Source organism: Haliotis asinina, chromosome 14 (genome assembly GCF_037392515.1).
Source record: "Haliotis asinina isolate JCU_RB_2024 chromosome 14, JCU_Hal_asi_v2, whole genome shotgun sequence".
NCBI classification, from domain to species: Eukaryota; Metazoa; Mollusca; class Gastropoda; order Lepetellida; family Haliotidae; genus Haliotis; species Haliotis asinina.
The window spans coordinates 53,490,953-53,503,100 of record NC_090293.1 but is presented as its reverse complement, the minus strand read 5'-3'; the positions used below and the strand labels follow the sequence as shown (position 1 = coordinate 53,503,100).

The following is a 12,148-nucleotide window of genomic DNA, read 5'->3' as shown; positions in this document are numbered from 1 at the left end:
AACAAACACGAGGATGCATATTCGTAAACTGTCATGCCTGACTTACGCACGGTAAATCTCCACATAATCTGGGGAGAAGTTGTGTACACGCTGTCTTGCGAACTCCAATTAACGATGCGTCCTGTTTGTCGGCAACTTCAAAGAGCGGACATTTGGCTGCTGCACCAGGTATTTATAATTACCTTCTCCATGATTCACTGTTGTGTCGTTTGCATTGACTGATGGTAACCCATAATTGCATTGAGCAGAGTAAACCTACATTCCTCAATCAACGTAATCTTCAGTACCTCACCTGTACAACCATTGTCATGCCGCTGGGATATATTCGGGTAGTCTGTGAATCGGACAACGCATTCATGAACAGTCATATGCACTATGGCACGGGCAACTTGGTCTCTTTCTGTGAAAAACAGTACTTTGTATTTCAGCCACAGCAACAATCCCGAACCATGTGCCGTCAGCAACGTTAAACCGTCTGGGCAACCTACTGCAGTTACTATACAGGTGAGGCGATATGGTATTCTTGATTTACAGAAAAGCCTACCAAAGCATATCGTATAAAATTGTTTTGTTCATACTGGCACTTCTATGCAGAGGAAAGTAAATAACAGTCAATCAAACGTTTTCGTACTGTGCGTCGGGTGCCTTTTTTGTGTCTTTGTTATTTCACTAGAGCCAATTCTGGATGGGGAGGGGGGGGAGACAGCCATTAAACAACAACATAAATGCTTAAGAAACAGATGTAAGCTTCACGGAGTGATTCCTATTGATGTATGTTACTATTTAGTATTTCAAGTATTTGTGACAATAAAGTTCATTAGATATGAAACATAGCTTTGGTGGATCAATGTAAAGAAATCTTAATGTATGCCTGAGGTCAAGAACAATATCGCCATCTGGTATTGATCTGAATCGGTTCGTTGTCGAGAGGGCAAAAATCATGACGCATCTCGGATCAGGGAGCCTAGCCTTTAACTGTACCTGCAATGCAATGTTATGGCTGAATAAACGCGCGCGCCCTACTTTGAGGCTTTGACAAATTACAAAGAAAATAGGATTAACACGGACGCTCTTTCATTTGGGAACATACAAAAATATAGATCAAGTAATTTACACATTTTCACGTCCATTCTTCATTACACATTCATATTCGCTTTTAATATTATCCCCTGATATTAGTCCCTGCTGAGTCCGTCAGCAAATTGTCTACTCAGGGAAGGCTGAACTTACATGCTACGTAGCAGTAAACGAATATTATAAGAACTATCTGATCTACAGAAAATGGAATAGTACAAAAATCAGTAATTATAACACATCTTATTCAGCTTAGCAGAATGTTCAGAACAGTTTTCAAAAACATATAAATTTCACAAATATTTATGTTCAGGTGTATTTGCATAATCATTATTTTCACGTCATATGCATGCCTGCAGAGAACGGAGACATGCTTTTATTCACTTCTAAAGTTTCAATAACAATTTTACGTAGGGAAAACTTCGCCAGTGTTTCAACAATGGCTCTAAAACATTGGTGTGTAGAACTTTGGATTTTGTTTCTTGATGACGTTTTCATAACGTTACTCCGGACGATTTCATACCGTTTTAAAGAACTTTTTAAATACATCATGAAACTACTGGAAAACTTTTCATAAACGTTTTGTTCCAGCTGGGTAACAAAGTTTTGAAAAGAAATCCATCTACTCATGGATTATGCCTTGAGACTATTACGCTAATGCTTTCATAATTCATATACATCTGAAGTATAAACGCCACTTGAATAAAGTTCTAAACAAGCAAAGAATATAAATGTTCAATCTACTACCACGATGTTTTGAAACGATACCTATCTACACCCGACATGGACAATGCTTCCTGTCACCGTATCTTTAGATTTGGCGGGAAATTTACATTTTATCCTTCCCGTGACATCTGGAAAATAAATTTTAGGGTTCCGGGTACGACACCTGAAACAACAAAACATGTTATAGATGTATGCCCAAGATGGTAATTGTCTATGCGGCGCCGAGGCAATTACTAGGTAATTAAATTACCTCATTGGGTATTGTCACTTTCATTACAAACATATCGTTCCGGGGCAGGATTGGGGTAGGGGATGATAATCTTTATGGGGCCGCGTGTATAATGTGTATGCCCCCCGTCACTTATGTTTATACCCCCTGCATGTCATGTACAAAATCAGTGACCCTCCCCGCCCCCAACCCCTTATTTTTGAGTGATATTTCTTAATGGGGGTTTCCTCTTTTTGCCAGCCAGGTATGTTGTTTAAATGAGGAGTTAAGAGGCTTATTTGGCATGGTCGAAAGGGCTTGTTCGTTTAAACAATTCCACTCGACCTAATGGGGGTGGGGGCTGACAGAGGAGATGACCTAGTGCACGAAAACACCTTACTGTGAAAAACAGAAAATGTTTTGACTCCGTCCACCATTTTACCATCAAGTTACAACGCTTTAATTTTTCACAGGAAAACAATTACATTCTCATAATTGTTCTTATTTCAACATATGGCTTGTTAGACGTTCAACACTGTAACTCTCTAGTTATGTTTACGAGAATGACAGTTGTACTTCTATTTATTCATTCATTCTACCCAAGTACAACTGTCATCCTCGTAATATTATCCACAAGCCATAACTTTTGATGGGATATATATATATATAAAATAATGATTATGCAAATAATCATTTACTCATAACAAAACACATTTACTCATAACAAAATAACAAATGGTGAGCCATATGATAACTTTTGCTGGGATTTCGCTCTCTCTCTCTCTCTCTTCATGTGAGCAGAACTGATGACCAGATATTTTCTTTTCGTCTTTCGATTCCTATTTTGAAACTCAAGAACTACTCTGGATTCCAGTTACACGTAAAGTTTCCGTAAATGCAGGAATGTGTATAGTCTTGTCATGTTTTCATTCTGAACCTTTTACATCGGACACCGAAAGAGGCTGTCGGACTTTCAGGTCATTTCCTTATTCCACAGGCAACACGAAAGGATACGAACACATTTTCGCTGCTGAAGTAGGCGTTTACAAACACTCATCAGAACTCGACATACCTACATGTATAAACAGAGGGCAACATCGCCCGCAGGTTGTAGTGCTTATGATGGTGATCCTGCATGTGCAGGTACAAGTTTAATTCTTATCGTAGATGTATTAAATGTGAAGATTTTAATTTCAGCTTCATGATGATGTCGACATTGAGTGCCCCATACACAAGTATGCAGTTACTGACAACTTATGGAGTGACCTGTCCAAACGAGAAGATTCCGATGACTTTCTGGAGACACTTGACATGTTGATGGGTGTATATAAAGTTACATATCAAGGTAGAAAATATTTATTTTTGTTTGAATGAACTATAATTTAGTTCTTTACAATATTATCAGTTTAATCTCCTATTTCTTAAGGAGCTGACCTGATTCAAAACCAGGCTCTGGATGCATCTCCTGCAGAAACCTCTCCTACAGATGTAGAACCCCTAAATTTCAAAGCTACAGTAATGGTAAGTGATTCGTTAATGGTAAGTTTTTCATGTTTTTATTTCAAAACTGAAAACCCCTTTTAATGCAATGTCAATACATTCTACAGTCCAGTGCTGCCAAATTAGGTATGGGATCCTTATCACATCCCTACGATGGTTTAACAAATTTTTAGATAAGTCCCCACCCTTTAAATCTATATACAATAGACCAAACATACTTCCTGGACTAACGATTGCATAGTGTGTAAAATGTTGCATTATTATTTTATCCAGGCTTTTCGTAACCTTCACCCAAGATCAGGGAAAAGTGAGACAGCCCCTCTTGGCGGTGCGGATATGAAATGGAGAAAACAGTGCCAAGCAACCTTGAAACCTACAGATCCATCACTTGTAAGTGTCACTAAGAGCATGAAGCAGTTCACTTATACTCTATTGTTGTCCTTTTTTCGTGTTCTTCATCCTTTAAATCAGGGATACTGTACAACAGGGATAGATCACTCGCTTGCTTTCTTTACCATATGTACTAATTAACATGTGCCTCGTCATGCTCCAACACACAGTGATTTGGCTTGTTCCCACCGCAACAGAACTTCAGCCACTTTATTGTATCAGTCAGAATTTTACAATGAATGAATGAATGAATTCTAGTAAGAATTAAGACCAAGAATTATGTGAATGAATTAAAGAAAGAAAGAAAAAGAATAAAAGAAAGAAGTACATATGTGAATGAATGAAAGCATAAATGATACACTGTGGCCTTCACTCTCAAAACATGTTAAAGAAAGCAAAAATATCGTGAGAACACATGTGTTAACATGAGCTGTCCTTTTAAAAAAGCTACTTTGAGACATTTTTGTTTACATTAATAATTAATTCAGATATCTTATTGCATGTGGGGAATGGAATTGACATTGACAAAATGTTAACTGACACTGTCACACTGCCCTCAAAATTAAATTATAAAACTGTCACAAAGCATTCTAAAACACCTTTCCAGTTTTGTCAAATAATTAGATCAACAAGAAAGAAAGAAGTTATGGAACTATAGCCCTCAGGCATCAATGACAAATCAGATCAGATCGGCAATATGTCATATCTTTCACACACCTCAAATACCCTAACATTTTGTTTTAGATTATGAAACTATCACTTTTACTTGCAAACACATCTCAAGTATATTCCCCACATAAGAAATAAATGTGTATGTGAAAGATGTTTTTGAAGTAATTACTAGAAACACTCAAACAATCTCGTGTAGCATTTCAGTGGCGGATCAGAACAGATCGGCGAAATCTCATATTTTTCACACACCTCAGTTACACCCTAACAATTTTTAAGTGATAAAACTGCCACTATTACTTGCAAATACCTTTTAGCTAAAGGAATTTTTTCCTCTAAAGATTAAACGAAAGTGTGAAAGAAGTTTTTATCGGGACAACTGAGTTTATCTTCGCAGTGGATCGAGAATAGAAGCCAGTGAGCTATAACATACCGAGTTGAAACTTAAATACAAATCTACTGTCCTAATACGACACTAATACCAATTATTTGACTTGAACTGAAGGGACAAGTGACAAAATCTTCTGCATGTAGGATTTCAGTTGTTACAACACTCAGCAAACTTAATCAGCTGTTGAAAATAAACCGGGCTCAGTCTTAAATACTACACTGCCACCATATTGGCTACACTGGTAACGCCCCGAGACATACATTCAGCGGCTTTTCGAGGAGTTTCTTCTCCCCCTTTATATAGGCTCCCTGTTTAAATATATGCATCCATTGTTTTTTAATGTTGGACTTTTCTAATTGTCCCTTTCCAGCATCATTTCGGTGGTCGTTTCAAAGTTCACCTTGCAGTAGCTGCAACATCCGACAGATGCTATCGCCTCATCCTTGAGATCATCGACTTATTCAGCCTTGGCAAACTTAAGGAGCAGAAACATACTAAAGTGAACACATGTCTGTTCTTGGAGACTGTTTCATTCAAAGATGAGGCAACCCTTTACAGAAAATTGACAGAATTCAGAAATAGTGAAATCTCCAAAGAAGAATTCAATCTTCAACTGAAACAAATTAAACAAGCAAACAAGGTAACAGAACAGAATCAGATCTGACATTTGAATAAATTCCTTCAGTTAACTTCATATGGTTATGTGTCAAGTGGCATTAGAATAAATTGATGTGTATGTTGTATTTGAAGGGAGCTGCAATCAGTCAGGACACAGCTATTGATGTATTGGTATTAAAAGAACAACTGAAAGAAAAGGACAGACTGATTGAGGAGCTGAGGACGCAGAACCTATTTCTAAGACAGGAACTGGATAAGATGGTATGGTTCACTTGTGTAAATGTTCATTCATTCTTCTGATTCGTTTGGGAATCATGCAGGGATTGGGAAAGGCAGGGGACATGGGACATTTTGCACATTAGAATACAACATGGCCCTTTAAAAGTTTGAGCTTTACTATTGATACAATGGCATTTGTCAAGGAAATGTCTAGTGATCTTAAAATGGTCTATTGTCAAAGTTCTCTTTCCCAATGTCTGATCATGCTTACAAATAGTCCCCAGAAGCGTATGCAGGTCAATTAGGGTCACTAAAGACTTTGGGTTGTGAGAATCTGTGACTTTGATGATTGTGTGTCATTCTTGATTGTGTATCATTTTTGATAACACTGGTGGTGACCTGATGGATTAAAGTAATTGAAGATTGGTCGCAGCAATGAAACAACCAAGCAGTTGACCATATTTTCTCAAAGTAAAACAGTTTTAGAGCACTTGTTTACATTAACAATATTTTTCAATATTTTTCACATGGTTGGTTTTGTCATTAAATTTATATAACATAAACACTACAAGCTTGTTCAAAGTTATGAATATACATCAGAGAATTACACATTTCTCTATTTTTGTGTGTGCAATAACAACCATTACAGGAAATTTGAAAAAAAAAAACATGGAAGAATACCTAATCTGGAAATACAATTGCCACTTCCAGAGAAAAGAGAAATCACAGCAGTTACAACAGCATCGGAGTAAAGAAACTTTGCAAGAGGCAGAGAGATTGCCTGAGCCTGATGTGAGGATAAGTTTGTAATTGGACTGAATATCTTAAGTCAATAATGACTTTTAATTGAACACCGTCCTGTCATGTCTTCTCAAGGTTTCAAAATGTTGCATCAAGTCATGACAACATGCCCACCAGATGAATTATGAGTGCTTGTGTATTATGTATTGTCATGTCACTTGTATCAGTTGTTGGTTGTTCAATGCACACCCAGTAATATTCCAGGAACTTTGAAGATGCCTTGTAACTAATTTTCTCTTTGATATTATATCTTTTTTAAACTATACATAATAATGCCCACTGTAAACTATTTATTTCCTTGTTCATAGGTGTATGCATTCAATGATAGTGATGATGACCACGACTTTCAAATAACCCTAGTTCAGGTGAGTTACAGTTATTCCTTCTCAATGAAAACATGTCAGCTAACATGATTTAATGTGAATAAAGATCAGAAAAATGGATTATTTTGTTGGGACTGTATCACTCAGAAGAAATGATATCATTTCTGAATAATTAGCATTTTTGACAGAATTTTCCCATTTTGCAGGATTTACTTCATGAGGAATCGGCACGGGAACGTCTGGAGGTTAGTTGGTCAGCCCACTCGTACCACATCATAAATTTCATATTATTGTTTACTCTTAATGACAATCTTCTTCCTGCTGTTGTGTCTGAAATGATTTCAACTCCCTGCTTATATAAACTGGCACTGATTGATCTGAGGCTAATTTTATTGGCAACTATGGTAAAATGTATCTGTTTGTTTTCATTAGAATGTCCCTGGCGTGGAAAGTTCAGAGCTTCCAGTAAGTATTTCAGATTCTTATTTTGCATGTTAAATGTCAGGGAGACACTCATGGTTTGTCAATATAAACTGAATTTAAATGATGCAAGTTATGATACACTTAATCCAGTTTATGTTTCTTTCTGGCCTGAAAATGCAGTTCATGCAGTGTTTATGTCGTCGTTTCAGGTGATACCTTACAAGGGAAGAGCATCAAGAAATGGTAGAAAGGTAATTATTCTTAATATATTTAGTAATAATAGACAAAATGTTTAATGATCGACTAGTAATTTGATTATGATGGACATGCACATGCCAGTCATAAAAATCTGGGCTAGAATAACTAGATCTATTGTGCAAGAAGAATTACTTTGCAAATATTTAGGTTAACCGTAACACTGTAACACCACTAATGAAGAACAGCAAACATGGTCTTTCATTTTTTGGGATTTGTTCATTTTCTGCTGTGTTCTGATTAAACGTGCCAGTGAAATTTTAGTAGTTAAACAAACAAGTATGAATGTCTGGTAAATTATGGAGTGATATTAAAACAACAATGATGTCATTCATATTCTTAAAGTATTACACTTTCTTTAACAGAATCTACAAACAAGCTTGAAGAAAAAAGCACCTGAAAAGGTAAGTTATAGACTCCTTTAACAGGCATTGTTGAATTATATATATATATATATACATACATGCATGCATGCATGCATACACATACATACATACATACATACATACATACACACACACACACACACACACACACATACATACATACATACATACATACATACATACATACATACATACATACATACATATATATTGAATATGAATGTACGCTGAGAGTTGAATTAATGATGCTTTCAACTATATATTAATTTTTATTTTATCCAAGATGTTCCTGTATTTTTTTAAGATAAATGGTTTAACACTGCTTTAGTTAGCTCTTATCACAATGTTCTTCTATAAGATGGACAAATAACATGTGGATAAATATATTTTCAGGCATCAAGGATTGCAGAAACTGAGGAAATGGTAAGTTGATAAATGTTGATAAATATATTGATGTACTGCTAAAAGGCCTACTTTTTGTAACAGGTGAATACCAGTAGGTTGTCACTGATATGATTCTTATGTAAAACAACATTTACTTTCAGGCTGAGTCCTATTTGCAAAAGAGGAGACACAATAAAGAGGTGAGTTAGTTTGTACATGTATGAGGATTTTCTGGGTAGCCTAGTGGTTAAAGCATTTGCTCATGAACTGATGACCTGGGTTACATTCCCCTCATGGGTACAATGTGTGAAGCCCATTTGTGGTGTCCCCCGCAATGATATTGCTGGAATATTGGTAAAAGTGACCTAAAACCATACTCAATCAATCCATTGTTGGACTGCACCAGTGCAGGTAACATATATTGTGACTCAGTGCAGTTAACATCAGGGGTTTAAAAATCCCATTGCCCAACACACAGTATAAGTCAGTTTTCATTTCGGACAATCAGATAATGACTTACTTCTTTGTCGGCCACTAGATAATTTCCACTTATGGTTTGAAACTGAAAATAAACTTGGATTTCATTTCATATCTGCTAAGAATGGGGCAATGATAATTCAAGTTATCCTTCTTCGATAAATAGGCCAGTTAACAATAACATCCAATGCCACGTTGATGTATTCTTTCTTATTTACATCATCATGAAATAAGAAATCAGAGCAAATTCGTTACAAGTTACTTTCAAAAAGTTATTTGCCAAGTGGGAAGTGGCTTTGAACAATTTTTGAACCCCTGGACATGTTTCATCACAACTGCATAACATCTGGTGACATTTCATGGAGGGTCTGAGGTAAACTGGGTCAGAGGTGACATACTCTTGTAATGGTGGACAAGTGGATTATGCTGTGCAGATATGGAATTATGCAACATATGAATGAACATGTTAGTTCTATAGCAACCGAAATATCCCCCTCATGCCTGTTGAAGAACTGTCCATGGTCAGTAACAACTATAGGACTTTTTTTATAGCATAGTGCATCCAGATGACAGCCTGATAAATCCCTTGTTTGCACTCTAATCATCCCCTACTGTACATAACTGCCAATATGCAGATGACAGATAAGAACTTGGAAAAAGAAATTCATGGTTCAATGACAGACAACGCTGTATCAGTGTTGTGTGGTGTATTGGTTCTATTAGCTGTGACTTACTGTCACCCAACACCCAGTATATATATATTATGGCTCACCAGTATCAGTGTTTCAAGCAACTTGTGTGAAAGATATTGCTAGGTGAATTATTAACTGAGAAACTCTGAAAACAACTAAAAAAAGACAGTTAGCTGACTAGTCCATTGTACTAACCATGTATATCATGGATATTTTGCCCACAGATGGCCCCCTGCAAGTTCAAGGTTGGACTGACTGTGGAGGCATTAGAGAATGATGGCTTCTGGTATGTTATTATTGTTATGATTGTTCAAGGAAGTTTCACATTCTCAAATATCACTCTCACCTCCCTGGTTATTACTACAGTTACTTCATTTCTTATGTAGTAGTTACTTGAGCTCTGGTCTGTAGTGTAAGTTATTGTTCAAGAAGGATATGAACATTTCAGAATTGAAAATGAAAAGAGGTGTTAACTTTTTCAGGTAGAAAGTTTTAGTGGTTTGAGTTGATAGGACTTAAATGTTAGTACTTTATGAACATGCATACGCTTTCTTTTGCTGTCATATCGACTAAATATGAAACCAGGAATATGTCAGTGGAGCATTTTCAAGTTGAAACGAAACAGTGAAGTTAAATATTTGTGTGAACCTTCTTATTTCCATAAATCATAACTCTTTTCCGCTTGATGAAAAACAGGTATAAAGCCAAAGTATTATCGGTACAGAGGGAAAGAGTTAAAATACACTGGACTGGTTATGACATGGATGAGTGGCTCCCAACAAGGAATGTTAGGTTTGAGGTATGTACACGTTTGAGTGTAATGCATTGAATTCCCTCTCACTGTACATGTTAATGATTTTATCACATTAAACTTAAGAGCTGTGAACAAGCTACAGATTTGTTTTGCTTGTGATTTTCACTGTGATGTTTTACACTTTGTGATATCCTATGAGAATGAATATACATTGTACATGTTTCCTTTAGTTGAAGTCTGGTGACAAAGTTGAGGCTCCATGGTTGGTGCACAGAGCTGCTCGATATCCTGGCCATGTCGAGCATGTTGATGGAGGTATTTCTGACACTACATAAATAGCCTATTTATTCAAATTATGATTCATATTTATTACATTGTGTCTAATAATTTCTAAAGCATGTTGAATGTAGTTATAAATGAAGTGAAAAGACTCATTGTGTTTTTGATTTTTTTTTTTTCAGAATATGTGCGGATTGAATTCAATGACAAGACAAAGAAAAGAATTCATTTCAAGTATATTGATAAGATAACGTAAGTAATCAGATTATGTCATCTTATACAATATGAATCCACTCCATTACATATTAAGATAAGCTGTCATAAATCTTTGATTTTTTTTCAGACCCTGAGAGAATCTCAAGTTCTGAAGTACAGAGACGGAATGAATCACTGAAGTGGTGCCTTTTGCTATTTAAAGATAGATGTCATGATTATTTCTCCCTCACCTACATAAGTTTAATTATTCGTATGTAATTCTTGTAACCTGTCGAACCATTGTTAATGTGTATGTTTAATATATACATGTGAAGCATATGTAACTTGGTCATGAAGGAATACATGGAATTATGTGATACAATCTTGCTTGTGTTATTTTTTCCCCATTACTGATGTTAAATCTGGGTTCAATGATAATATTTCTCATCTTGAGTGAATTGTTGGATTTCACCAAGTAATTCTTTATTTGGCTGGCCTCATCAAAATGGCTGGTAAATTTGTGAAAGTCACATATGAGGTTTCAAATGTTATGCATCTGCCATATACATATGCAGTGTACCATTGTCCAGTTAGAGAGACTAAAGAAGCAACAGAGGCACATAGACCATATCATAAATCTTTTATGTATGTAGAAAAAATTTCTGCCAGAAATTTCTGCTGAAAAAAAATTTCTGCCAGAAATTTCTGCTGAAAAAAAAATTTCTGCCAGAAATTTCTGCTGAAAAAAAAATTTCTGCCAGAAATTTCTGCAGAAATGCATTTTTAAAGCCAATTTGTGAGCTTATGAACACAAGAACACACTTGCACATTATATTTTTGGATTCATCTCCTCGAGATCTTTCCAATGATATAAAAAATGTTTTTGTAGCATGCTTCCTTCTGTGTGTCAAGTTAGGACTGGCTGGCCATTCCTAAGTTGTCCCGCCCAGCCTTGTATGCTACAGTGTCTTGAAAAGTTGTGAAGCTGCAACCAAGTACGGAGCCAGTTTATTTCTATTTCTGTAGAGCCAAGTTAATTGCAGTCACAAGAAACATCTCTTGTTTTCCAAGTTTAACCAAAGAAATAATCCTTGCATGCATCACTTGCTTTGTTTTTACGAGTCACCTTTCTGGTTCCAAACATGTGAAACTCGTGGCTGCACATACGCTTTGGGTGCAGTGCAACTCAGTTCTTCAAGCCCTTTTTCACCCCTGCGCTGCTGTGAAATTAGTGAATCTGTTGAAGTTTTCCATCGCATTACTTTACAGGTTTCTTAGTTCAATTTTTGATAATCTGTTACTGTAAGACAAAACAAAAGGTGTTCCAAATTTACAAAGTTGTGCTTTCCTTTGCATGTGACCTTCAATGGATATACCGGTAATT

General features: G+C 36.1%; 1 protein-coding gene across 4 annotated transcripts; it reads left to right on the top strand.

Annotated features, from left to right (window-relative positions):
* The first annotated feature begins 246 nt into the window (after window positions 1-246).
* Window positions 247-11,146, top strand: LOC137262185 (uncharacterized). Of its 4 annotated transcripts, none has more exons than XM_067799972.1 (19): window positions 247-504; window positions 3,206-3,353; window positions 3,435-3,529; window positions 3,782-3,898; window positions 5,329-5,598; window positions 5,709-5,837; window positions 6,507-6,587; window positions 6,905-6,961; window positions 7,126-7,164; window positions 7,352-7,384; window positions 7,552-7,593; window positions 7,963-8,001; window positions 8,377-8,406; window positions 8,529-8,567; window positions 9,761-9,822; window positions 10,233-10,335; window positions 10,521-10,605; window positions 10,752-10,821; window positions 10,913-11,146. In XM_067799972.1, exons 1-19 carry the CDS (start codon window positions 376-378, stop codon window positions 10,917-10,919), a joined length of 1,575 nt encoding a protein of 524 aa, XP_067656073.1. In that variant the 5' UTR covers window positions 247-375; the 3' UTR covers window positions 10,920-11,146. The 4 variants fall into 4 exon arrangements, with proteins under 4 accessions (XP_067656073.1, XP_067656074.1, XP_067656075.1 ...); XM_067799974.1 differs by lacking the exon at window positions 247-504 and adding an exon at window positions 2,886-2,985; XM_067799975.1 differs by lacking the exon at window positions 247-504 and adding an exon at window positions 3,009-3,043.
* The last annotated feature ends 1,002 nt before the right edge of the window (window positions 11,147-12,148 follow it).

Excerpts from the sequence above, each read along its gene's own strand:
- LOC137262185 (XM_067799972.1), top strand. The coding sequence starts at position 376 with ATGGCACGGGCAACTTGGTCTCTTTCTGTGAAAAACAGTACTTTGTAT. Across the intron at positions 3,354-3,434 it reads ATATAAAGTTACATATCAAG|GAGCTGACCTGATTCAAAAC; the intron begins GTAGAAAATATT and ends CTATTTCTTAAG. Across the intron at positions 5,838-6,506 it reads GACAGGAACTGGATAAGATG|AGAAAAGAGAAATCACAGCA; the intron begins GTATGGTTCACT and ends TGCCACTTCCAG.